The sequence below is a fragment of the Cinclus cinclus genome, chromosome 7 (genome assembly GCF_963662255.1).
Source record: "Cinclus cinclus chromosome 7, bCinCin1.1, whole genome shotgun sequence".
Classification (NCBI taxonomy): Eukaryota; Metazoa; Chordata; class Aves; order Passeriformes; family Cinclidae; genus Cinclus; species Cinclus cinclus.
In genome coordinates this window covers 3,379,457-3,407,193 of record NC_085052.1, presented here as the reverse complement: position 1 = coordinate 3,407,193, position 27,737 = coordinate 3,379,457, and the positions used below count along the sequence as shown (strand labels likewise).

Here is a 27,737-nt window from a genome sequence, read left to right as displayed (position 1 = left end):
ATTGAACCAGGAAGCTTTATTTACACAGTAAAAGTAACAAGCAATTTCCTGAGATTGAGCTGCTCTAGTGCAATCAAGTCATGGAGGGGGCAGGAGCAGCCTCCTCGCCCGCCCGTGGAGGGGACACCTCGGGCAGCCCCTCCCGGGACACGCACGGCCCGCGGCGCTTGTGCAATTGCCAGCGAGACTTGGCTACTACAGGTCATAGCTTCAGAAGGCTTTGTTTTTATTCTTCTTCCCATTTTTTGTTTCGTTTTGTTTTGTTTTTTTATTTGGCCATCCTCTTCTTTTTCTTTCTTGAACACCGAACCCACACACGCCGCAAAGCACTGCTACAATCCTAGAACATCCTACGTCAGTCTGTTCGCCTGGGCAGCCAGGAGCTTTAAACAATGCACTTGAAACACAACTTTATTGGCCAGACAGGCTATGCTAGCACGTGGAAAAATTACAATCTATTTTACAAATGCTTCTTTTCCTTGGTTTGTTTATTTTTTTTTTAAATGTACTTTTTCATAGGACAGGCTCAAAGAGCTACATCTGCAAATCACACAGCAAACTCCCGTGTGCCTGCTAAGACTTTCTGTGTTAAAAATCCTATTTTTTCAGGATGAAGAACCTTTATTGCTGCTTCCACAGCTTTGGTGTCATCCCAAAACGGCTGCTGCCCAGACTGGGTCACACCTTGGACAATCCACTGACTTCCTTCACTATAATGAGTCTATTTTAGCTACCTCGCAAGGAAGAACATCCCTTGTCTGCATATTAGTTTAGCATCACATTCTGGCAGCCAGCAGGCTTTTGCCTTGGGCTTTGGGGAGGCTCCCAAAGCATCTGTGTAACAGGTGAAGTTCTTTACAAACCAAGAGCAAGACCCCCAGGGGATGTCCTGCTCTCCCACTGTGTAGGGGACAGATCTCCTGACACCAGGGGAGCAACGCCACTTCTGACTTTACAATCAACAGGATGTCCCCTGAATCTGAGGCACATACTATATTATATTTAATATTTTTAATTACTTTATTTATATATATATTTATATATATATATATAAATCCACAAATGTTTTACCTCTACAGAGAGAGAGAGAGAGAAAAAATTTTAAAGTAAGGCTTTCTTAAACTGAGAATAAGTACATGAAATCATACAAACCCAACAGGAAATACCAAACAGAACACCAGTGTGGCCTCAAAACTGTCGCTAACTGTAGTCTGTGCCTACGCCAACGTGCCCAGTATAAGGCCATGACTCATTGGAGAAGCATTTTTAGTAAGGCAAACGGGTTGTGCTGAATGTAAACTGAATGCTACAGCTACGTCCAGGACAGCTGGGCCGTGGCCCATTGGCCACCTTCCCACTCTGGAGGGTTAGCATGGCACCAGGAGCAGCCCTTGGAAAGGAAACAGAAGCCCTTAGGAATTCCAGCCCTGGGGGTACCCACACCAGGGCCCACCAGGAGCCCTGCGGCACCACTGGACGTGGATTTGGGTGCATTTGCCCTTTTTTGCTCAGCTGAGGAGGTGCTTGTGACCAGCAGGAGCCGTGTGCCCCGAGACCAGGACGTGTCAGTGGTGGGGAGGGATGGATGGAGCATCAGGAAGACTCAAAGCCAAGAACTGTGCTGTGAGGGTGCCACTGCAGGGGCATGGACAGAGGGGCAGCAGTCTGGGAAAACACTGGCATGGCTGGACCTTCCACAGCAGGAGGGATAAAAATTAACCCAGGATGTATTTTCTTCTAAGTGTCGCAACAAGCGACACTTTAAAAGAGCTGGAGGGTTCCCCAAAATGAAAAGACATCCCTGTCATCCCCTCCCCAAATATCTGGGGCTCGTCCTGCTTGCCTGGAGGGAGTGGAAATGGCCTCAGCCACCAGCAAAACCTCTGCAGTGCCAGGACAGGGGGAACGACTGATGGGTTCCACTGTGGTGGGAGATGCCACATGCATCCTAAACCACTGCGGAAAAAAGTGCACTAACATAACCAGAAATGATGAATGAAACCTGTGCCTGCAGCTCTCAGCCTTTCTGAGTTATGGACCCTCAAGGCATTTCCAGCAGGGGTGCTGAACCCCTTTAAAAATGTCCTGTCTTCAACTGTCTTGGTATCAAAGTTTTTATTCCTTTCTCATGTTTGCAAAGCTCAGGAAGCGACTCCTGAGCTTGAAGGAACCAGCAGAAGGAATTCAGAAGATGCTGGAAGCCATTTGTACAGCTTTCCTAGAGCTTTAAACAAACAAATAATAAAAAAAAAACACCCCAAAAAAACCGAGGGAGGAAAAAAAATATGCGTCCTTCTAAACCTGTTAGCAAGTGGACAGCTTATTTTTAGCAAAGAGAATTCATATCATACAAACATAATGGTCACCACTTTATCTGTGCTTTAAAAAAGGCACAGGAAGAGGAAAAGCTTTCAGTGCTGCTACCTGGATTTTCAGCCTCTTGCCAGCTGACTTTGTCAAGTAACCCCTTCACGACGTGCCTTGGGCAGGCAGCCCTTCACAGTAAAGCCAAAAAAAAAGAGGGTGGCAGCCATGCCCTGGGTAGCAAAGTGGGCACAGCTACTGGTAAATGGGTAAACAGCTCAGCCCTGCTCAAAACAGGGTGTTGGGAGCCCAAATGAGGGTGGCACCAAGCCTGAATAGGGTTTTTTTTTTCCCCAGAAGAGTTGAGAGAGGGGCCTGGGAAGAAAAAAAATAGGGAAGGAAGGCATTTGAGCATCCCCGTGCAGCAACCAGCAAACACTACTGGTTGCCGCCCTCCATGGGCCAGGGATCTGTTAAATTCCTCATCAGGAAAAGAAAAACTAAAAAATAAAGGAGTAAAAATCCAGCTCTTGCCATTATTAAATTGAAGCAAAACACTTCACTTGTGATTTCCTTCTCATGGCACTGCCAGGGACATGGGCAGAGAGGGGAGTGCTGGGAGAAAAGAAACCACAGCCACCCTGGCAGCCACCAGGCAGTGCTCAGTTTGCAAATCTCAATATTCTGCTTTTCCCTCCCTTTCTCCAGTCCCAGGGGTGGTGGTCTCTCCTTGTGCACCCCTTTCTAAACTAGCACAGGTGGGACCTGTGGGAACATGGCCAGCTCCATCAGCTAGCTCCCTATCCTGGAAAAGCCATTTACTCATGGATTCTGAGTTTTTGGCAATCCCCGTGCCCAGTTTCCCTGGGGGACAGGCACTTTCCTCCAACTGGCTGATCTCTGGCTACAGTAGTTACAAAGAATTTCAAGATTTAAACACGCATGCACATAAATTCCTCTAAATACCTGATGAAATTTTGGCAAAGCTGCTTCGTCCCCTCCAGCAGGCAGGAAGGGAGCAGTGACAAGACCCCACAAACTCGCTGGCACTGAGGAGCCCTCCATGGCTCTGCTGGCAGCCCCCAGGCCCCAGGGTGAGAAGAGCTGCTCCCTTCTCAGTTGTTCTCTATCTGCTCGATGTCTATCTCGCCGTCCAGCTGGAAGAGGCTCTGGGTGCCCGTCCCTCCGCTCCTCCAGGATGCCCTGTCCTCCTCCTTCCCGGCACTCTCCTCCTCCTCCTCGCAGGACAGATCATCCCTGCTGGCCTGGTGGCCATGGGGTCTGGCCCGTGGTGGCTCTGGGACCGGGGTGCAGGCGGGAGTCCTGCCCGGCATCACCTCCGGGGCAGCGGTCCATGGCTGGGGACCCGCGAGCCGCTGGGAGCCGTCCTCGGCCGTGATGCTAAGGCAGCTGAGGCTGTTGAAAGTCTGGTTCTGCAGAGGCAAGGGGAGAGAGGCAGCTGAGCTGGAGGCTGGGGGGAATCCTGAGGCTGGGATGGAAGTTACAGCAGATCAGCTAGGAGGCTTCCTGACCCCAAACCCAAGTTCGCTCAGCCTGACAAAAAACAAGCAGAGCAGCAGGAACACTCAGCAGGTCCCCAGGAGATGAACAGCTGCTGCAACTCCTCACCTTCTCATCCATGGCAGGTCCTGTGGCCCACCTGTCCCTGCAAAAAGCCACCCCCAGCCTGCACTGGATCAGTCCCATCACCATCTCCACCCCAGTTCCATATGTAAGGCAGAATGGAGCTCACGAAAACTGAATGAACATTTCCAACAACTCCCTTTTTCAGCCAAGAGAAACTTCAGCCCTTTCTTTAAGTAGCTGGAGCTTGTGTCCGGCTAAACCCTCCTCTGTGATGGCTCATGGCTGTTCGTCTCACTAAAGACCAGGTGAGCACAGTTATCTGTTCCCCAAGTCTCCACACCTGGCTACCCTGGCCAGAAATTCGATTTAGTTTATGTACTGTCACATCTTCTAAACAGTTTCAAACTCTGAGAATGACAATGAGTGTGCAGGCATTCCAAACCCTCTGGAGCAGAGGACACAGAACTTCCCAGGCATGCGGTCTGGCCAGGAGTGTGCTCACCTGCCAGGGAATGCCTTTAGCCCAGGTTGGTTTTTAAAAGAGCAAACTAAACCCTGATTACTGAGTGCCAATGGAAATAACAAAGTCATCCCAGTGGCAGTGTGCTCTGAGCAGGAGGAGACTGAGGAGGATCTCAGCAGCTTGTGGAGCCTCTCATCAGGCCAGTCTGTGATGGTGCATTCACTTGTCAGACATTTGGCCTGGACACATCCCATGGGATAGGCCTGAATGGGAATTAAATAAATACCTGGGAGGAAGGCAGCCCCTCACTAGCTGGAGATGTTCATCTGTTACTGGTCAGTTTTGGGCCCCTCATGACAAGAAAGAGGGGCTGGAGAGAGATAAAGGAACGGAGCCAGGGAAGGGTCTGGAGCACCAGGAGCAGCTGAGGGAACCAGGAGAATTTCAGTACCAACAGAGCATTGGCGACACAGAGTGACAGGGATGCTGCCTGTATCTGCTCAGGATGGCCCAGTTCAGGACCAAACACACAGCCTGAGACACAACCTTGCCCCAAAACATCCCCACTGGCATTCCCAGGGAGTTAGCACGTTTGCTTGAGGGTTTTTTCGTTCAAATCCAGCTAAGCTGAGAACAACTCCACCAAAATAACTTACCCCAGGCTGTAAACAAAGGAAGATCACCTATTTACACAGCACCTAAGGGAGATGAAGGGGCTCTGCATCACACCCCAATCAGTTGTTAACAAATCAAATGGCCTTGTGCTGAGCTGGACCCATGGACCATTGGTCAGAGGCTTTGGGTGCTGCACTATCCTATGCACACGATAAAAAAAGTCATTGAAGAGGCTGCTCTATCTAAACAGAGAAGTTCTTGCTGCCTCAGGAGGAGCTGGCCACTGCCCAAGCTGGGGGAAGCTACATTTCACATGGCCTTCAGTTTCTGAAACCTTCAAAAACCCACAAGCCCCAAGCCTGTGTGAAAAAAAGAGCATTTGTTCTCTCATTATGCAACTGCACCCAGTCCTCACGTCATCCTGGGTCGTATTTTTTTTAATCCCAGCTGTGCGTCTGTCTTTTGGGTGCTGAGCATGCAACAGCTTCAGGCAGAGAGCTGCACACTGTGGTTAATAGACAACTCGTAATTACCACTGGAGAAGGCCCGAGGACATAGTAGAAATATTTTCTAAGTACTTCACAAAATTTGCAAGCATATTTCCAACAGTGATTTAGGGACTTTAAAAGACTATGTCTCCTGAAAGTCAACAGCCCTCTCAGAAGTGCAAATCCCTTCTACAAACAGAACTCTGGCACTTTTGGGAATGTTAACTTTTCTCCTTAATCAAGCTCATCTCCTGGATCTGGCACTTCCCAGGGCATGGTACCCAGGTGTGGACATTCTGGGCTGCTGCAGGTGGGATAGAGCATCCTGAGAGGATGGGAGATGCTCTCCAGTGCTCCAGAGGAGATGAGTGATGCCTGTGGTGGTGAATGAAGGAGGATGCAGACTGGAGAGTAACTCAACAGGTCCACACAGCACATCCTTCCCATCCAAAAGAGAAGCATTTCCAAGCTCGGACATGTCTCAGGGAGCAACCATGAAGTTACTTGACCTTCAGGGAAACTCTGCATTTTATGGGACTTTGGCAAGACAATAAAGCCAACGGGCTCATTTTCCCTGCTCAAATCCACACATTGCAACCCATGAGCCATTCCAGGGAATGCAAGAGGATGGAAAACCCCTTCTGATGGTCCCGGTGCTGCTGGTGCTGTGGCAGCTGCTGCTGGAGGAAGGCCACGTGCAGAGGGTGCTGGGCAGGGACACTCCCTCTGAGGCAGGTTTGACAGCTCAGAAAGCAAGTTTTCACAGGCACAGGCTGCCACAAAATCCCACAGGTCGCTTTGCCAGTGGCTGGGGTCAGGAGGGTCCCTGGCCTCCAGTGCCAGACAAAAAGGGGTATCAGGCACCTCAAATCCCTGTTGTTCTAGGGGAAGCTGTGGGACTCCAACACAGATGGCTTTTGGGAGATGTTTCTGGCCACCCTGGCTTCACCCAGCAAGCACCTGTAACACACCTGACACCCAAACCACCCTGAGGATGAGCACAAGGAAACATTTTTGACCATTTGAGCTGCTGTTTTTTTCTTCCCCCAACTGTTCCCAATGCTGCCTTAATCCAGCAGGCTGGGCAAACCCTCCAAGAGAAACAAGGCATTGCTATTGGAAGTACTTGAAAACTCATCTAAAAATACATAAATAAGAAATTCTCAGTCACTTGGAATAAGGTACAGGGTTGCTCCAGAACAAAGCCCTTCTCGCATGCTGGTGACCAAGCTCAGGCTACTTCTCTTTCCCACAGGGTCTTGTGATGCTCCACACTGTGCAGGCAGCAAGGCTAGAATCAGAGAAGGCTTCAGGAACCGACTCACCCCTCACATCCATCAGGTTTTCCCTCCCCTTAGGCACATGTCCCCATCAGGGATGGGGCTGGAGGCTGCAGGGCCCCGACAGCAATCTGGAGAAATCCCTCAGCAGCATTCCTCCATCTGACTCTTCCCGTGTAGAACACCCAGCTGTGAGCTTTTCCCCAAAACACATCCCTGCAAACACGGTGGCTCTACCTGAACAAATATTAGCAGGACTGTGATCCCTGCAGTGATCACAGCTTTTGCTCAAACGCATTTTTATTTTATCCACCGTGCCAGGTGATTGCCGCAATTTTCCCAGGAAAGGTGTAATGCTACAAGCTGTCAGCAGCACCGGCCCTACCTCCCAAGCTGTCATCACCTCCTGTTAGCACACTGGGCTGCAGTTGCTTCAGAAAGATGAAAATAACCCGGTGCCAGAAGGGAAGGGGGAAGCGGGCAGCGAGCTCCATGTGGGAATGACGAGCCTCTGCCAGCCCTCCCAAGCCAGCAAAGTCACCTCCACTGGGGGATTCTCTGCCTGGCCCAGGTTTAAATCACTCTGTGAGGCAAACGTCTCCTGTAAAGCACCTTCAGCTGAGTTGTTATCTTTATATCATTATGTATAAATGCTTTGGTTGTTTGCGTTGCAGTAAATCCTGCCTGACATTTGTGCCAGGGAAAGAGCTCATCCGTGCTGCTGAGGAGGAGGGAGAGGTGCTTGAGACTGGAAAATGGGTTTGATTTGGTTTTTAAGCTCTGCAGAACTTCATTACAGCAGCTGCTGTGATTTGGGCCATGCGCAGGCTCACACATCACTTCGGTTCAAAACGCTGCGCTGCCTTTAAGGCACCCACAATCTTCTCCAACTCCATCCCCAGGCTGGTTTCCTGGTGAGTGGAAATGGAAGGGACACGGGGAGGCAGCTGCAGCAAGCACAGCTTAATCCCAAGGCTCCAATAACCAATTCTCCTCTTTATAACAAAGGAGCATCTCAGCAGCTTTTCCAGCAGGTCCAGGCTGCAGCACTGGCACAAGCACATGCCAGGCTTTGTGATGCCCCAGTCTCACCAGCACCTCCCTTGCTGCAGTTTGGCCTCCCCAGAAAGAGGGAGACACAGCAACCTTGCCCCAAGGAGCTCTGGTGACCACAGCCCCACGTGGCTTCCAATATCAACATTGCCTCTGGGGGAAGGTCAGAGGTTTTGCACCGACCCTGTCCTCCCACAGAAGGGGCCTCTGAGTAATGAAGTGTTGGGAAAGAAATGCTGGAATACCCGAGGAAGGAAAACACAGGAGGCAGTGATGAGAGGTGTGAAAAGCAAAAGGAGCCCGTGTGCCTGGTGCACAGCGAGCTGGGTTAGACGCAGTGTTGCCATGTCAGGGAGCTCAAACTCATCTGCTACTCTATTTTCTTTAAAAAAATTTATCTATGGAGGCATTGAGTAGCTCACAGGCAGCCCCACAGCCTCCACCAGGCCAAGATGCTACAGAACATACCTGCAGCAGCACCCCAGAACAGGGGGTGGCTCCCTGCCCTGCTCCTGGTGGGTACCACACTCCTGCCTGTTTTTCAGGGTCTGCCTTCCCAGATTTTCCCTTCTCACTCACTAAAGATCAACTTTTACTCCGCCCCAATCCTCATTTTGCAACAGGCACCAGTTCTTCTTTGGTGCATTCAAAGCTTTAGCAGGTAATTTTGCTTTCATTCTGTTTGATGTGAACACCAGCTTTCACAAGCAGGCTCAGAAATATCTGTTATCCTCCCAAGTCACTTCACCCCGCAGTATTAAACAAACAAAACCAAAAAAAGCAAGGCGAGGGCTTTAAGTCATTAGTAGTGATGTTTTGGAGCCTGTGGAGACAATTTGGATTTACTCATGGTTCTGCTCTTGTCTGTGGAGTATGTAGCTGCCTCAGTGCCAGTGAGGATGTTCAGGGAGATTCCATAAGTGCAAAAGAAAAAGGTGTTGTATGACCCACCAGTGGGAACCCCTCTGGTGCTACAGAGCCTCAAGGAGATGCTGAAGAGATGAATACCAGAAACCATGGAGAAATACAGAAGGCACAGCAATGCAGGGAATCAAAGAGCAGTGAACACCACTCTGGGGCTCCACTGTCCCACCCAAGCACAGCATCCCACACGTGGGGACTCAGTCCCAGCACAGCCTCCCAACCGATTCCTATTCATAATAATAATTGGAGGAAACCCTCATTTCCTGCCAACAACAAATATTTTTCCTAACAGACACCAAACCCTTTGCTCTGAAATGGGAAAATCCATTTACACGAACAGGTCATTAGTGATCACTGTGTATTTATTTATTTATTTAGAGGTTGCCCTTCCTAGCCTTTCACCTCTGCCTTCTCCTGTGCATCCTTTTGGGATGCAGATCCCTGGAGCACTGCAGCCCCTTATGCCAACACTCAGCAATTCCAGGAGCCCAGTGGGGACAGTGGCAGGGCTGCCCTCCCAGTGATGATTTTGCAGTGCCATGGATTTCAGTGGAAAAGGATGAACCTGAACCTGACTCATCCCCAGAGCTGCCAAAACTCCAGGACTTGGAGTGGCTCATCTTCGGGGAAATTCAATTTGAAAAGCGATTTGACTTGTCCCAAGTTAGGATAAAACATCACTAATATGGAATTATTCTTTTTTTCTCAGCCCTATTCCATTTCATACTTCATGATTTCCAGCACAGAAGTAACATTTCTGTTATGCCACTGTGATTCTCACTTCAAGGCCTAAATGATAAGGTGGAACCTTATAAAAATTAAAACCAAACTTCATGTCACTGTTTCAGCAGGACTGAAAAGAGAATACCAGCAAGTAAAGGGATAAAATCACACTGTGGATGACCAAAAATCCACAGTGTGTGGCACCTGCACCCACTGCCCCTACCTACCAAGACCTCCTGCAAATCCCATGCAGACTTGAAATAACACCTCACTTTTCTGTCACAGCCTCGGTTTCGGGTTAACCCTGAGCATCTTTGTCTAAAAAGGAAAAATGAAGGGCTCTTATTTATTTGTTTGTTTATTTGTTTGTAATTTATTTAGCGCAATTTCCTGAAATGCTTTGCCTTCCTGAAATGCTTTGGGAGATTTTTGCAAGGCAAGTGGTTCCAAGTATCTCCCAGCAGCTCCTATCTAACCCAGTAGCTCCTAGAGTGCTGGGAGGGTTTAGTAAACCATCATGAAAAATCCTTTTGGCTTTTTTGAGCCAAAATGCCACTTTTGAGCATGCTGACTCCTTCAAGAGTGAAATTTCTGTGCTTTCTCAAAGCTGCTTTTTGGAGTCACACAGCCTACAAGCCTGGGGATGGGAGGGTTAATGAGCACGTGGTGAATCAGATGTGCATCCTCGGGATACAATTGGATTTTGTCTATGTTTGGGACAGACACTGCCAACCTTTGTTTATGTTCCCAGCCCTGTCCTCCCATGTGAGTGCAAACAACTCAACCCTGAATCCCTGGGCCTGGTGGTGGGATGGAGCTGGGAGCAGGGGATAGAGGATGGAGGCAAGAGCAGGAGATACAGCCAGGAGCAGGGGATGGAATGGGGTGGAACTGGGAGAGACTTTAGAGCCCCTTCCTGTGCCTGAAGGTCCTGCACTAGAGCTGGAGAGGGAATTTAGACAAGGGAGTGACAGGACACAGGGAGTGCCTTCATACTCCCATAGGGAAGAGTTAGATGGGATTTTGGAAAGGAATTGTTCCCTGTGAGGATGGTGAGGCCCTGGCACAGGGTGCCCAGATTTGCTGTGGCTGCCCCTGGATCCCTGGAAGTGTCCAAGGCCAGGTTGGACCTTGGGGCTTGGAGCAACCTGGGATAGTGGAAGGTATCCCTCCCATCTTCAAGCCAGCCAGTTTCTTTTGATTCTCAACCAAAGGCTTTTTCCCACTAGCCATAAACTGACCTTTGGAGACTCTCATTCCTGTTTATTTAAAAAACACTGGGGCTTGGAAGCTGGAATCTCTCTCAGAAATTACATCAATAGCAAACTATTTCCTAGGATACGTATGGAATTTAAAACCTCCAGTTTTTTGCCTATCACTACATTTGGAAGTATTTGTCACTGGCTCAAGTGGGTGCTGACGCCAACCAAGATCACTGCCACCTCTCCTGCCCTCTGCAGCCAGCCTGAAAGGTGCCAAAATTTAAACAGAAAACCTTCTGACGTGAAAATTAGAGATTTTTAATCTCAAGAAAAGACCTGCGTGCTCAGAGAGGAGATGTCCCTTCTCCCACCCTGCAGTTTGAAACTTCTTCTCACTCAGTGCCAATGCCAGCCTGAAACATTTCAAACTGGTGCATTGCTTACTTCAGCCCTGGGAGTGTACAAACTCCTTTGTGCATGGATCCTCATGGAAACTGCCAGAATTCCTAAGTTTGCAAGGGAAAACAAAAGCCTGGTTGGGGCCAGCCAGGCTCCCAGTCATCGCTAGCATTACACACTGCACTGTGTCTGGAGACCCTCTGGATCTCCAGCCCAGGCTGGAGCTGATTTTAACCCTGAAAACCACAAGAACCACACACGCTCATTACAGGGGGATGCTCCTGTGATTCCTGGTGCAGATGACTCCATCCTCTGAAGGCACGTGCTCCTCGTAGGGCTGTGAAGTCACCCTGTGAAAGGCTCTGTCTGTCCAGGCAGCCAGGGAACAACGTCAATGGTCCCCTTGTGCCCAGACCCTTCCCACAACAGGCACAAAGTCCTCTCTATAACTGACCCTCATCAGGCACACCCAGGGCTTCACCCTCACCACCTCCTCAGCTGGTGCCCACTGCTGCCAGCACCCTCTCATCCCTCACAGGAAAGAAGCTGTTTATGAACTCATAACTGTGGGATGCTCTCCATTAGCTAGGGAGATGCAGGGGAATATTGTATTTTAACTGCTTTGTTTTTTCTAGAGTAGCTACTCTGTCTCTATACTGCAGGACATTACATAATACAGAGCTTCACAGAAGAGAAATACTTTGACAGCTACCTGGGAATCCTCAATGTCCATGGGCACAACCTTTGTAGAAAATGAAATGGATATTAGAGAAAATTCAGGGGGAAAAGAGCGGGAGTGCAGTATTTGTTAGGAGAGATGAAGCTCTTCGAACTGCAACTTCTCTGAAGGCTCACAGAGGGACTAAAACCTTGAGGAGCTATCAGAAATGGGGTACAAGAGCCACCTCCATGCCTTGATTTGCTACCAATACACAGATCCTGCAAATGGAAGGAGGCCAGTATCTCATCCCATCTGATAATTCCTGTCAGCAGTGCAATGCTTTACATGCCACTGAGATATTTGTTCCTTTATTTTCATGGAAAGTTGTATTTTCAGACTCTACAGCACCTCCATTTCCAGCCAGAGCTACTCCTGTTTGGGGTTTGTGCTGCAGGGAACATGACTGGGTTGAACAAATACATATATACATTAAAAATCAGAAAAATAGAATGGTTTGAGTTGGAAGAAACTTCAAAGTCCATCACATTCCAACCTCTGACTTGGGCAAGGACTTTTCCACTAGACCAGCCTGCTCCAAGCTGTATCCAACCTGGCCTTAAACATTTACATATATATATATACACACATATAAAAATAAATTATCCATTTAAAAAGCACATCTGTAAAAAGGACAGCTCTTTTTGGAACTGTCCTAACACAAACTGAAATCTCTCAGTGACCACCACACCAAAATTTTAGACAGCAGGAAGCAGAATGGGGAAGAGATAGCAAGGGCTTGCATGGCCACAGATGGGGATTACTGCAAATTCCCACTGAGGGTGGCAGTCACTGGTGTGAGGGACCTGTCATGTGTCCCCTGCAGCTGCTCAGAGCCTGTGTGAAGGAAGGCAAACTGCACACACCAACAGCAGGGCTGGCCCATGGCTCAGCTTCCCATCAATGACTCAACCAAGCCACCAAACCCAATGTTTGTGCTGCCACGAGACGTTCCGGCACACAGCGCCTGAGATCCCGGGAAATGTTCACACCAGGATGTCAGAAAGCAGCAGATGTGGAGGTGGGACGTGTCAAGTTCCTCTGGAGAAGAATCCACCACACCATAGGGGAGGAAAACCCAGTGGGTGTCTCTCCACCCCACAGCATCCCTGGCAGAGTGTGACTTTATTTTAGAAAATCCAACTTCTCACATAATTCACCCAGATGCTTCTTCGAGTGACTTGCAAAGGGTAAAACCACTCATTCCTGCCAAGATCAGCCCAGCTGGGAGGACTCCTGGGGTCTAAGCCACATCCTGTCACCTTTGCAACACTTCTCATCTCACATTTATTTTAGATGCACCCACATCAGGAAAAGAAAAACCAGTTCCCAAATAATGGAAAAATCTGATTCCAATCGTTTCTGGTCATGGCCTGCCAGTACAGACACAGTCCCTGGGGCTGTGAGGCCAAGAGCACTGTGCCTGGGAAGGAAATTCATTAACACTCTGTCAGAACAACTGCTGGGATCAGGTAGGTGGGCTGTGTCCTCCCTGGGCTTGTGCATCACTTGGAAAGAAGGACTAAAAGCCAAGGCTGGAAAGCAAGCCCAAACCCTACACTGAAATGAGAGGATGGTTCATGTCCTCATGTTAAGGAGGTTGGAGATGCCAGGCCAGGTACCCAAACTCTCCTTGACCTGGATGAAGAAGAGAAAGCAGCTTCTTCCCACCCCACTTGCCTCTGAAGTCAGGATTATTAAATGACACCTCGTAGTCACCCACTCGCCTGACTGAGACCCTCCTGGATCATTCCCAGTTTGAAGGCAAAGAGGCACAAGGCAAAGACTTCATGTGCATTTGAAAGGAGCAGAAGGATTGCCATGGTGCCTGTGGCTTTTAAAATTTGTTGCTATTTCAATGACAACCATGTGCACGTTTGGTTTCTGCCCGAAGCTGAAGCCTGTCTGATTTGGTACCATATGAGTAAATAATAAAGGGAGGGATAAGGGCTCTTCCCTCTCTGGGCTATGGGAACTGCAGACAGAAGAGACACAACCAGGATTTTGAGGAATGAAAGGCAGTATTTTCCTAAGTATTTTCCCTCCTAGCTTAACTTCAACATTTAGATTCCTCTCTTAATTATCCCAGTTATGTAGCCATGTAATTGCTTCCAGGAGCAGCTCCCTCCCCTCCTGCCTGGCCTAAATATCCCTCCTGGTATGAAGAAAACATTTCTTTCAGGTCAAATTATTTTTATTTTGATTATGGTGCCAGCTTTCAAGCATACAAACACATGTGGTTACCAGCACAAGTGAAAAATTAACCAATCTGCTGCCAGAGCCAGATACTGATCCAGTACCCAGCACCTCAAAGCTCAGTCCCCACTTTGACACTAGCACCCAGGGAGTCAGGGAAAGCCCCATGTCTCAATTTCCCCATCTGAAAAGTGAATACTTTGTGGATAACTGGAAAGTCCAATCTGGACACTTTGGCTGTCTTTTGCTTTGCCCATTACACACAAGGTGTTCCTACCCTGTATAAACCCAGACTTGAGCACACAGAGTGCAGCCACACAGACACTTGCCATTATTTCAGCTCTTCCTCTGACATCACCCAAATTTGTAGACTCCTGGGCTGGAAGCTCAAAAGCAGCCTGGAGGAGACTCAAATGTGCAGGGTTTACTCCAGCACATTTATTCCCCACAAGGAATTAGCTGGTTTTCCTGGTATTCCCATTCCAGGGAGGGCTCTGACCGTGCTCCACCAAGGGCAAGAATGCTCTCCATGACTTGCCTCATCCTGCTCGTCCCTCTGTGCCAGTCCTCCCACGCCAAGAGGTGCTGCCAGAGCTGCTCTCCATAACCCCTCAGCTCTGAAACCCTGGCCCTTTCACAGCTTTGCTTTCTTCCCACTCTGCTCCAGCCCTGCTGCCCCACACCCAGCAGCACATCCCTGCCTTGGGGACTCACCCGCTGCCATGGGCACATGAGCCATGCTGGGTTTCCTGCCTGAAAACTGAAAATATCCATGGGACCTGCTTGGCCTGGATCCCATTGGGGAGTTCCTTAGTGATGCTGTTGTTGGTTGTTGGTTGTAGCAACCGCCGGGCGTTCGGCAGCAACTCCGGCCACCCAGCCTGGACCAGAGGGACAGGAGGGGCTGGGAGAGGGGGTGCCCACTGACATTAGGAGAGATGCTGCACCACGCAACCCCTTCCCCATTCCTACAGAGCTTGTGCCACACAGTGTGGAGCTTCCAACCCTTTCCTTGTGGTATCACTTCTCCCAGAGGATGAACCACCCCAACACTGAGCAATGCTGAGCGTTCAGGCATTGCTTTCTCACTTTGGAAGATGTCTTGATGTGAAGGACAGCAGCCAGAGAAAACACAACTGTTCCTCAAGCTGAGGGTTTTCCAGGAACATGGACTGAGCTGCTTTTTGACATCCAAGTGATTAGATTTTTTGTCATCCTTGGATCACCCACCGATGTCAAAGCCATGGCCATCCAAATTATAAACATGTGCTTGGGCTCAGCATCCACTAAAGGGAAAGGGAAGCTCCTCCTGACCCTCAGGATCTCCTTGGCCAAGCCCTTTTTTACAAATCAGGCAACAAATTTTCCCCCTTGGACTGATGCAATGGAGAAGCTGCCTCAGAACATCCTCATAGGGCAGCGAAGATCTGTGCATCCAGAGCCTGGACAGTCTCCTCCTTCCCTGTCTATCATACCAGAGAACCACAGAATGGTTCTGGACTGAAAGGATCCCTAAAGCCCATCTCATTCCACATCTTGAGATGGGGAGGAACATCTTCTACTGGACTGGGTTGTTCCAAGCCCCATCCAACCAGGCCTTGAACACTTCCAGGGAAATGAAATTATGCTTGCCTGCTTGTACAGAGAGAATCAAGGGGTAGTTGTGCTATTCTGCCCTGTGGCTAGTAAAATATAACAATATATGTGCATGGTTTTTACTGTCCATCCAGCTTATTATCTAATAAAATAAGCTTGGCATAATAAACGTTGCTGTTGTGATTTACGAAAAGACAAGAGCAATTCTGATGTTTTTTGCCTGACCTCTCCCAAATATGTGACTCCTTTGCCCTTTTTATCCTCTAAGCTCCTCTGGAGGAGGACCTTAGATTAGAGGATTTTCTTCCAATACCACTCTACTCCTTCAAACACCCTCTGCACTGTCAAGCACAGAACACCATAAAATATCATGTTCTTGTAAGGCAAAAATGTTGGATCTCACCCATATGGTGAGTTTCTCCCAGCAGTTTCCCTTGTTTCCCAACAAGGAGAATGACTTGCACCAGACAGGCTTTGCTGGCCCCAGCACTAAGAAAAACCTTTAGGGCAAACACTCCCAACACAGATGACTCCGGGATGAAGCACAGCAGGCAACCACATGGAACTGAAACCATGGGGGAAATTTTAAGGCCAGCAGAAGGCGACAGCCCACCCTGGGAGCACACCCTGCTCCTACAGTGAGAGCCCTGGGGCCTTCACACAACCCCATCATCTCCATTCTACACTGAGCTGATGGTGTCATTGACTTTGTGACTGTAAACTACTGATGTGGGAAATGTCGAATCATAAAACTGCAGGAAATCTTACAAATGTGAAAGGGAAACTTTGTCCTTTGCAAGAGCAGCCTCTTGCTCTGTCTCTTGCTAATGTCCAGTGACTTGGTCCAGCAGGGAGAGGACCAAGGAGCAAAATCCTCCCAACAGATCGTGCTTCAGATCTGTTATCTGGCTCTGTGCAGAGGATCGAAGAGGGAGGCTGTGCTCTGTGTTTGCAACTGAAAATGAAACGTGATAACATCTCCAGAGTGGAAAATTACAGAGCCTAAGAGCAAGTAAAGCATGTGGCAGTAAGAATTCGGCACCTGACAGAGCCCGAGCTGGGTGCCGTGGTGTGCTGCCTTCATCTCACCATGGCAGGCCCATGGTTCCTCTCCCCTGAATTCAAAAATATGGGGTTTAACATGTTCCTGCTCAAAATCCATGCCAGAAGGAAATGATGATACGGTGGACTTGGCATGCGAAAAACCAGCGCGGAAGAGAAATGAACGAGTTTGCCAAAGAAATCCATTTAGAAAGGAAGGGGTTATTCTTCCTGGATAGAAGGAGGTGTTTCCCCATAACACCCACATTCCTCTTTGTGCCACAGACCCACCCTGGAGGACGCTGAAGGCTCTTGAGCAAAGCAGAGAACACCTGAGCCCCTCGCTGGGATGGCCCCGCCGCCTCTTACCTGGGTCATCTTGGCGAGGTCCAGCGAGGGCCTCTGCTCCTGGACCTCCTCCGGCCTCCTGCGCTTGATCCCAACCTTTTTGTCGTTGAGGACGCAGGGCTGGGAGCGGCTGCGGGAGAGGCCGGCGGCACGGCGGCCCAGCTCGGGTGTAGAGGCCGCGCCGTACTCGGAGCACGAGAAGCGGTCGTGCGAGCAGGACAGGGACCTCTGAATGTCCACCCTGTCCCCGCCGTGCCCTCCAGCAGCCGATTTCCTGGGCTGCCCGCCGCAGAGCGGGTTGGAGCGGGTGGGCAGGCTGAAGCTGGAGCTCCTCTGCATGGTGGCCACGCCGTTGGAGTAGCGCTGGACGCTGCCGCCGCTGTAGCAGCGCCTCTTCTCCACCGGCGTCCACACCTTGGAGCCCAGGGGCCTCCAGGAGGTCCCGCAGCCCGACATCTCATCGGAGAAGGACAGCGAGCGGCACTGGCGCTTGCTGGGAGGGGCGGAGGGGTGGCCGTGGGGGTCGCTGAGGCTCAGGTCCTTGATCAGGTTGGTGACGGAGCAGGTGCCAGCTGTGTCCCTTGGCCAGCGCGAGCCCTCCTCGCCCTTGTCCGACAGGCAGTCCCAGATGCTGGCGCCCGGCTGCTCGAGCTGGAGTGGACATTTCCTGCTGAGATCTCTCCATCTGTCATTTTCTGGTTGAGAAAGGAGAAAGAAAGGAAAGGAAAAAAAAAAAAAGCCACACACGTACAGGCATTAGCGTTAATTAATTCTGCGACTCGCTTTTGACGTCCATAAACAAAAAAGAGTAGCATATGGGACGTTTTCCAGTACAAATTAATTAACTCTTGGAATATGGTTTCCCGAACTGCCAGCAGAGCGGGTTGTGTGGTGTAGATGGAGAGAGAGACAAAGTGACAGTCCCAGCAGGAGCAAAACTGCTAGAAGAAGATAAAAACAGGCCTCTGAATATTCCAAGTTGCACTAGCTAAGGGAAACTCAGCAGTGTAAAACATTGAGGCTATTGGTTATCTCTGTGCTAAACCATGTCTCAGATGTGCGTGGTTTGTCCTGGGCTCCACAACTGACAATTGCCTGAATTACAGCTGAATTTAGAAAACATGGAATCACAGAATGGCTGAGGTTGGAAAAGCCCTCTAGGATCATTGAGTCCAACCATTAACCCAGCACTGCCAAGGCCACCACTGACCCGTGTCCCCAAGGGCCACATCCATATGGATTTTAAGCACCTCCAGGGTTGAGGATTCCATCACTGCCCTAAGGCTGCTGTGCCAGGGCTGGACAGTCCTTTCCATTAAGAAATTTTCCCTGAAATCCAATCTAAACCTTCGTTGGTGCAACTTGAGGCAGATTCCTCTAGTTTTATTACTTTTTTATCTGGATGGAGACCCCCACCTAGCTGCACCCTCCTATAAGGGAGTTGTGAAGAGTGAAAAAGTGCCCCCTGAGCCTCCTTTTCTCCAGGCTGAGCCCCCTCAGCTCCCTCAGCTGTTTTTATCAGACTTGTGCTCCTGACCCTTCCCCAGCTTCCCACCAATAGCCACGTCGGAGGAGAGGATTCAGGAGGATGATTTCATTCCCACACACATCCCACTGACAGCAAAAGAAGAAAGCAAAGCAGCCTCAGGACTAGGCTGCCCTGCAAAGGACGGGGCTCTCTGCAGCTACACCTTCAACACTCAACAGGAAAACCATGGCGGGACAACCCTGCCGGCTGCTGCAGTGGAAAAAAGTCATCAGCCAACAGCCTCTCACCAGTGCCTGTTTTTGTCGTTGGCTTCTGCAAACAGAGCCCAGTCATGCTGGAGAACCGTGGCTGCCGAGTTTCACATGATTGTATCTAAACCGTGCAATATTTTGGGGGGCTTTTTGGGTATTTCCACTCAGGCAACTGAAGGATGAATTAAGAGCTGTGCCCAGCCCGCAGCTGCAGGTACCAGCCTGGTAGGGAAGGTGCAACAGTGCAGAACGCTTCCGACGAAGGTTTCAAGTCAGAAGGTCAGATTTGGGGCCCCCCTTGCACCATTCTTGGCTGAGTTTCCCATTCCTCCCTGCCTCCAGCTGCTGCCGTAACAGCTCCAGCCACAAACAGCCTGGCTCTGCCCGCAATAACCTCGCGGCATCTCAACTGTTGCTCTCCTCATTTTAATAAACACAATGAAAAGTGAGAAATCTGCGCTAGACAACTCCATCTATGTTTAGATCTTTATTATTTTTCCTCTGTACTATGCTGCCAGCAGAGAGATTTCTTGGGTCAGGTCAGCAGACAAAAGAAACAGAAATAGAAACCGATTTTTCATGGCAAGCTGCCACAATCCTCTGGCCGGAGACTGTACAAAAGGCCTTGGTGAGGAGGATACGGGACACCTTCCTCTTTCACCCCTGCTTCAGCACAAACAGCTATAAATCTTCCAAACCTGGCAAAGAAAATGGTAAAAGCACCACTATCCCCAGCCCCAGCGTGGAGTTACTTGCTTTTCCCCTTGCACAATGTGAGCTGGCACAACCTGGCCCCTCCAAGTCCCCAGCCACCACTGACCAGTACCAAAATTCCAGATAGCCCAGAAAATGGGTTTTCAGTGCAATTAGGTTGCCCTGAAAAAAAATTGAAAATGGAGTAGTCTAAGGGCCGAGGGTATAATTAAAGAACTCTGGAAAGCCTTACTGAGGAAAAGCAGCTGGTTTTCTGATCAATTTTTAAAGACCAAGATTCCCATCCTGTGCACGTTGATAACGATAATTGCACTGGAGCCATTAATTCTGCTGCAGTTAAACATGTATTAATTTTCTTAAACTGCAAACCTCAGCCTGGTTTACCCTGAGGCAGCAATTTGTTCCAGGATAAAACCCTACCAGGAGAACCCCTTGGTCTGCAAGTGAACTGCCTGGCTGGAAAACTCTCCTTTGCCTATTGGAAAACAAAGGGACAACCAGAGCATATTGTAAGTGCAGCCTGAGGGGCTCTTGCCCTGCTTAAACAGGTCCTTCTTGGCTGTCAGTGTCCCTGGATGAAATAGCATCTTACTTTTGGATTTTGACTTAAAACTGCAAAAATAAACACTGACACCTTAACAAAACCCAGCCATTCTCTCACAAAACCTTGGCTGTGTCAAACAAACCCTCGTGGTGCTCATGGACTGGAGTCACATCCCAAAATTGGGGAGATGGGTGTTGTCTTCCATCCCTGAGAGCTTTGCACTGCCCCATGGAGAACAGGAGCCACCCTCAGAGCAGCACAGCCACCTTCCCAAAGGCTGAGCTCCAGGTTTTGCAGGAACAGTGTGGGGACACATCAGGCACTTTGCAGCTCAGTGATGGCCCTGGGCTTTTTAAATGACTGCTGTGCTCCTCTGGTGACACAGAGTAAATTTTAATGACCACTCATAACCACAGAGAAGGGTGTAAAACCAAAACGCTGACACAACTTTAACTACAGCGACACAAATGTGCTGCTATAATATTTTTACAGTTCCTTTTATACATTATGCATGATCCTTCTGCTCAAGTTTCCCCAATGTTCTTTTCCCATGAAATAATTTACATTAATACATAATTTACTATGGCAACTTGTAAAGCAATTAGGGGTTTCAATCAATTTTTCTTATCTTTTTTGGCAGATAAATTCTGTTTGGAACCTAACCCAAACATTTGTCTGCGCACAGGTGCATATCCAATTCCCTTTCTTTTCCGTGTTGTTCAAGTTGAATTTTCGTCTCACAGTCCCTGTGCACAGGCGAAAAGACAGCCTGCATTTTCCACTGCCCCCTGTTTTTGTTCAAGAGATAATTTCTAAGTGTGGAGCACATATAATGGCTGTAATTAGCTGATGGCAGTGTCAGGGAGCTTTCCTAGTGCAGAAATAAGAAGAAAATACGATGGGCAGAGCTGTGCTTCAGAGGAAAATGAAAACAACAGCCCCAAAATCTACTCTGGAGATTAAACACACCTGTGGGGTGTGGGTTCCTTGTGCCAACAGCCTGCACGGGGGAGGGAAATCCCCAACCTCCACAGTGAAACATGCCCAGCTCTTCAAAGGGATCCTCTGGAGAGGTGTCCGTGCTCCAGATACACCTCACCAGAACTCCCCACACAGCTTTTTCTCTTTGCAGGGTGACTGTGTTTGAATGTGCACCAAGATGCTCTACACTGATGGCCTTTCCAAAAAACACCCTGAAATTCCAGAAAACCCTGGTTCACAAAGAGGAGGCATGCAAGCCTGGCAGGTGCTTTCAGGATGCATTCATCACCCACACTAAGGGGTTCAAGGTTGGACTTGACGAACTTGGAGGTCTTTTCCAACCTTAATGATGCCATGAGCTGGCTTTTCTCCTGGTTTCACCCAAAGATGGTGAAAAGCCACTTCCAAGAAAGAGCTGTGCAGCAGTGAGCCCAAGGCTGCAGCCCTGCCCTGGCACGCTCGGAATGATGGTGTTGCCAAATGTGGTGGAGGAGTGACGTGAGAGTGCCAAAGGACACACAGGCTGACCTGTGTGCCCCATCCCTCACCCTGCTCTGCTGCAGCACTCCAGGAAAAACTCTGAGAGAGCCCTCCAAGGGAAAATGGAAATGATGGGCTGCTTAGAAAAGAGCACTTCCCAGAGGATGAGTGCAGGATCTGTCCCCAGTGGGCTCAAAGCCATCCTCCTCCCCCCTTTTACAATCAGGGTTGGGACTGGGATCCTGCATATGCAAGCACCTTGTCACTGCCTCAATAAAACCCTGCCTGCAGCTTCCCTCAGAGATAATTTCTTGCTTACACAGAAAACAGGAGGTCATGGCTGTCAGCACACGCCTACTGAGCTTCTCTTACTAGGTCAGGTTGGACACTGGGGCTTGGACCAAACTGGGACAGTGGAAGGTGTCCCTCCCATGGCAGGAGGTGGAACAAGATGGGCTTTGATGTCCCCTCCAATCCAAACCATTCTAGGATTCCATTGCTTTTGACTTCCTCTATTGGATTTTTTCTGTCTTTGGGTGGATAGCAGAAGACATGAGCAGGGACACCTTGTGCTACCCCAGAGTGCTCCAAGCCCCATTCAACCTGATCTTGAACATTTCCAGGGACAGGACATCCACCGATGCTCTGGGCAGGCCTTCGCCACCCTAATGACACAATTTTCTAATATGCCACCTTTTACTAGCACAGTCACTGATATTTTCACTGGGGGCCTGCCACAGAGACTGCTGAGGAAGGAAAGGGGAAAAAAAGGAGGGGAAAAAACCCCCAAGCTATGCATCAACGGGACAATTCTTACACTCCTGGGTATTTCAAGGACCCATCAAGGAGAAGGGAAAGCAGTAGTTGTTGAATTTATAATTTTAGTCATTTCACCTTTAATCTTCCTCCAGGCAAAGGGCTGTGTAAAGATAAAACCCAATCTTTTTAGTAATATTATCATTTCACTGGCAGAAATATTTCTCACAAATCCAAAACCCAAAATATTATTTAGGTCACCCTGAGAATTAGACCTAGCCATACATCATCCAATATATCAAGTCTTTATAATGTTTACCCAATATACTGAGTTTGGTTATGATCTAGAATCCATTTCCAGATTCTTGCAGTGTTTAGTACCTTACAAGAAAAGCTCCAGGGTTTGGATGATGCTCTCTGTGGCAGAGGCTGGGATTCCCTCTCCGCTGCTGCCCCATGGCCATGGGGTCCAGAAACAAGCTGCCTTCCTGCCCAAAGGTGCCCTTGCCCCAAAAAGACTCTTTTCTAAGATCCTCTTTTCTCTAAAACACCCAAAAAATCAGCCAATTTCCCTCCAAATTTCCAGCAGATAGGACTGTGAGTCTTTGCCTCGTGTTGTCTGTGCTACCAGTCCAAACTTCACTGTGTTTATTTATCTCAGTGCTTTCCACCAACAGGGACTTGGCCCTTTGACCTGAAATATTCCCCAAGTTTTGCATTTCAATAGCAACTCATTTAAAAAGTCAAGCAAGTTTCCATACTGGATTAGTCTGTGATTGTGACCCCACATTTGGGGACATCGAGAAGAACTCAGGGAAGATAACTAAAATGAAACCCAAGCCTAGCAATGCCCTCAGACGAGGGAAGGATGGGCTGCTCTTGACTGGGCAGGACAGTGACCACGACAGGGCCAGCTGAGGTCAAGGAGGTGGCATTCAGCTCCCTCAGAAGGAGGATAATTTGGCAGACATGAAGGCCAGCACAACAGCACTACAAAAACGCAGAAGGCTCTGTAAAAGCTCTTAAAGACAAGCTGCTTCTCAATTAGGCAGAGACTCTGTATATCTGTTGAAGAGCCTGCCAGTGCCACAGTGCAAGACAAAACCATCTGATTTGGGTTCTTTGTTCCTCACTCGTGCTTGAAAGGCAGGAGAGAGGGAACGGGCTGTCTCTATCCCTTCTTGACTTTGAAGCTTTGGATTTTCCTCTGAAAAGAAATCACAAATGCTTTCCATCTCCTCACACTCCCAATGGCTGGAGCTATCAGAGAGCTTGGGAGACATCTCCTGTCAGTGCATGTGCCCAGCTCTCATTAACGCTAATGAGAGTTGTGTCCATGAAGAAAAGGGGCAGCCTCTTTGTCTGTGAAGGATTGGCTTTCACAGCAAGGAGCTTGGCTCAAACTTGACCTACAATTTTAATTGGGTTTTGAGGCCTCACCCAGTGATTGGCTCCCCACTACGAACACCAAAGAGCACAACACAACAGCACATCTTCTGGCACTATCAGGTTTTCAGGATCATCAGCCAAGGCACCAATCCTTCATCCATTCTGGGGGCTGGTCAGCATAAAAACTGATAGCAAGCTCTGACATAAAAGGTATCAAACTTATTCTATCATGATTACTGTCAACGGCAAAAATTAGATGTTTTCCGTATTGTTCGAGGTCTGTCCAACCACTTTGTGCCAGGTGGTAGAACATTTTAGTGATAAATGCTGTGATTTATTGCTTGAATCAGTCAAGAACCACAGTCTCAGGCTGGATACTCAAACACAGCCTCAGACCCCAAATATTTATAACCTCCACTGTAAGAGTAGCTCTAAAAATAAGCAGACGTATCAAAAGGGAGGGGAACCGAGATAAGAAATTCAACTCAGCAATGGCAACAGGGCACAACAACCAGCTCTGGGGAGGAGAGTGGCACAGGTGTGGCACCCCTCCCTCCCTGCTCTGGGGACCCACCCCAGAGCCTGCAGGAGAGTGGTTTTGGAGACATCCAAAAGTCAGGACATCTTCCTGCCCATCCCTGTGAGGAAGTGGGAGCAGAGGTGGAGGAAACACGGAGAGAAGTTTCTGTTACTTACCCATCACGCCACAAGAGAAGAGGGTAGGTCCTTGACTCATCTTTGGAGTGTGCTGCAAACAACCAGAAAAACTATTCACTTCTTGAAGACTGAAGCTGGGCACCAGACACCTCCCTGCCTCCAGCCTGGGCAAAGCTTTCCATGGCCCTAATCCAGCAGGGACCAGGGGACAGATCCAGCCACCTTTCCTCAAGGAAATCAACTTTCATTGAACGCTGTGCAGAGTCTCCTTGCCAAGGCCTGAACTTGCAGATCAAAGGTCCTGCAGCCTTCCTCAGGGAAGAGCTGCAGCAAGGTCCCCATCCCTGGGAACCAAAACTCTGGAGAAAGTAAAATGGGAGCTGCGATTCAGTGGTAATCATGGATTGGGCAAGAAAGGAGCAAAAGTGGTATCTTGAACCTCATCCAAGCCCATTAAGGCCTCCCCATCTAGGTACAAAGCAGCTATTTAGATTTTTAAAGCATATAATGTGTTGCTGAGGCAAGGTGTCCTCACCTCAGCACTTCTGGGGAGTCTGTGCTCATATTGTGCTGATTTGCACTAAAAATAGGGGCAAATGCCACTGTATGGGTACAAAATAATCCTGGTTGATTTTCACTGTCTTTTTTTCCCCAGGAATTTTCCTCTTGACAGCGTAAGAGACACCATCAGACTTCTAAAAATGAGCATGGATGGGTTCACATATAATAAATCAATGTTATCCACAGCTGCATGCCATTTCAGCTATGCCTGCAAAAACACACTTTCATACTAATTGTTCCTTTATTATCCCTAAAAATATCCATACTTTGGCTTCTGAAGTGTCTATCCTGGCAACACCATCCCATCTGACTGAGGCTTTACATCATCTGAGGGAAGCACCAGCACAGCCCACACGTTCATCTGCACTGCCATAATTGTGTTTTATCTGGCATTTGGCCACAGCACTCACACCTTCACCTTCCCTCCTGATCCATGTTTTACATGTTGCCTGCTCACATAACTATGGAATCTCAGAATGGTTTGGGTTGGAAAGGACCTCAAAGTCATCCAGTTCCACCTGGGCAAGGACACCTTCCACCACCCCAGGCTGCTCCAAGCCCCATCCAACCTGGCCTTGGACACTGCCAGGGATCCAGGGGCAGCCACAGTTTCTCTGTGCCAACATCTCCAGTGCATAATGAGGACAGCAATAATAATAATAATAATAATAACAACAATAATAATAATAATAATAATAATAATAATAATGTATCAAATTATGGCACCTGAGCAATCCAATAAAGGATCCCACTTCATATACAGAATGCTGGAAATACTGAGTATAGAGGGATAGGGAGGCATAAAACAACTACTGGGTGTAGATGTGGAGAAGGTAAATAAAGGTCAGTCACCTTTGGAGCATGTGACACTTTTCTAGGTGAAGTAAGGATATCTCCATCTGTCAGGCCCCACCTTATGATCCATCAGCAGAATTAATCAGGAGGCAGAGAGGACAGGCAGCTGTCTCCAAGGAGCAGCCAAAGTGGAGCAAAGATGGAAGTGGGACAAGCCCCACAGAAGGCAGGAGCTGTGCCAGTGCACATCTGTGTGCCAGCCCCAGAGACCAGACACTGTCTGCAAAGGCAGGAGGGAGAGGAGTCTGACATATGTCCCACATCAAGTATAATTACCATTTTGTAAGAATTTTGTCTCTATACCAAACTGGGAGCTGAACCAAACGAGCCCACTGGCTGTTGGAAGGTGAGCCTGCCCCATTGCTCAGACACCGATTTCCTTTGGGTTTTGCTTTTTGGCCTTCCCCATGAAGTCAACAGAAAAACTCTTGCTTTCTGTAGTGGATCAGCCTTCTTGTGATTGTCTGCCCCAAGTTAACAGCCCAGGCAAGCCAGCAATTCACCTTGTGTGCCCAGGACTGTCCCTGCACTCCTGCCCCAGCCCCAGAGCAGCAGGAAGCACTCAGCAAACACGCGAGGGCAAAGTTTTGTGTTACAGCTCTGCATCTCTACCACCTGCCATCAGACACCCCGAGCACCCAGCCCTTCTCTCAGGAGTAGAAGAAATTGCTCTCATCTGCCTCTCTGCAGCCAGCTCCCCTTCAGCTGCCCCACACACTTCCCAGGGCAAAGCTGGCACTGAATGTTCAGGCTTCCCCCTTTCCACCTTGAGCAGCAGCCATGGGAGATGCTGCCTTCCCAGCAGGAGCCAACACTACAGCAAGGGTATTTTTTTAATGTATCGATATCCTTCCCAAATTTCACCCTTTTAAGGCAGGATTTTCCACTGCCTCTGGCTTGCTCACCTTCTCCTCTGCCTTCCACTGCCAGGGCAGCCTGCCTTCACCAAAGCACACTCTGCTCTCTGCCTGGGGAGCCCAGCTGGACAGTTTGTCATCCTCAGAAAACTCAGGCATTTATATTTCTTTTATGTTCAGAATGCCCATTTATGGCTCATCCTGCCAGATGCTTCCTGCTGTGTTCCTTATCTGAGACTCTCAGAGGACCCTGCCTTTCGGTCAAGTTTCTTCTCAGACCATGCCCATCTGTCTCTCCAGGAGAACAGAGGGGCAAATGTCCACAACCAGCCTTGCTCTGATGGCTCTCCATCACCCTTCACCTCCAAACATTTGCTCTGACCCTGCCTCCAGACATGCTGCCCCTTATTTCCCCCTACCATAGATAAACTCGGCACTCATAGCATCCTTTAGTTTGCTTGCTGCCCCTCATTTGTTTTTTTGTTGTTGCCTGCTTGTTCAGCATGGTGGATTTGCACCTCTCCAGGCTCCCAGAGAAATTAAGTACCACAGCACTGCCCTTCACCATCTCCCACTTAATCCTGCTTCCCACTTGCTCATTCTCCTATTAATGATGAGCATCCGGTGAAACAGCTTCTCACCTGTGTTACTCACAGCATTGATTTGATTTTTTTTGGTACTGTTTATCCCATTGGGTGCTTACTGAAATCCACATATGCAAAAGCCACAGCACTCCAATCATTTACTAATCACCTGTTCCTTGGACATTAATGCAGCTTTGTAGAAATCAGTGGTACAAACCATCTAAAGATCCATCCCTGCAGGAAAGAAAACCCTTATTACAAAGCTACAGCAATGTTCTTGGCAGAAAAACAGTTTTGAACAGAGATTTCACAAAGCTTACCAGCTCAGTCCTGCATGTTGCAGAGTCAGCACCTTTGTTTTCCCGAGTTTTGGTTAAGATCATCACCATGGTAATGCAGTCCTGCCTCGGAGTCCATCAGGGTCCAGGCAAAGGGTGCTGGCTGCTGGGGGCTGGCAAGCTCCTCTTTCAGTCCATGTTCCCCCAGGAGAGGCTGGGCCCTGCCAGCTCCTCGTGGGATGTGCAGGGACAGCCTTGGGGTGTGGAAAGATCCCTGCACAAAGAAAGAGAGAGGAACAGCTTTAGGGAACTTCCCTGGAGGGTGGATGCACTGGGCAAGGGGCAAGCACTGCCCAAAAAGACACCCTCATGGTGACTGGTTGAGGGGGTGTGTTCATTTTAGG

At 48.9% G+C, this 27,737-nt stretch overlaps 1 protein-coding gene across 1 annotated transcript; it reads right to left on the bottom strand.

The window, feature by feature from the left end:
- Positions 1–27,444, bottom strand: FAM53B (family with sequence similarity 53 member B). The gene is made up of 4 exons (XM_062496555.1): positions 27,376–27,444; positions 24,238–24,289; positions 16,959–17,632; positions 1–3,737 (listed from the first exon to the last, which is right to left on the bottom strand). The coding sequence occupies exons 1-4, from the start codon at positions 27,442–27,444 to the stop codon at positions 3,420–3,422; spliced, it is 1,113 nt and encodes a 370-aa protein (XP_062352539.1). The 3' UTR covers positions 1–3,419.
- Between the last annotated feature and the right edge of the window lie 293 nt (positions 27,445–27,737).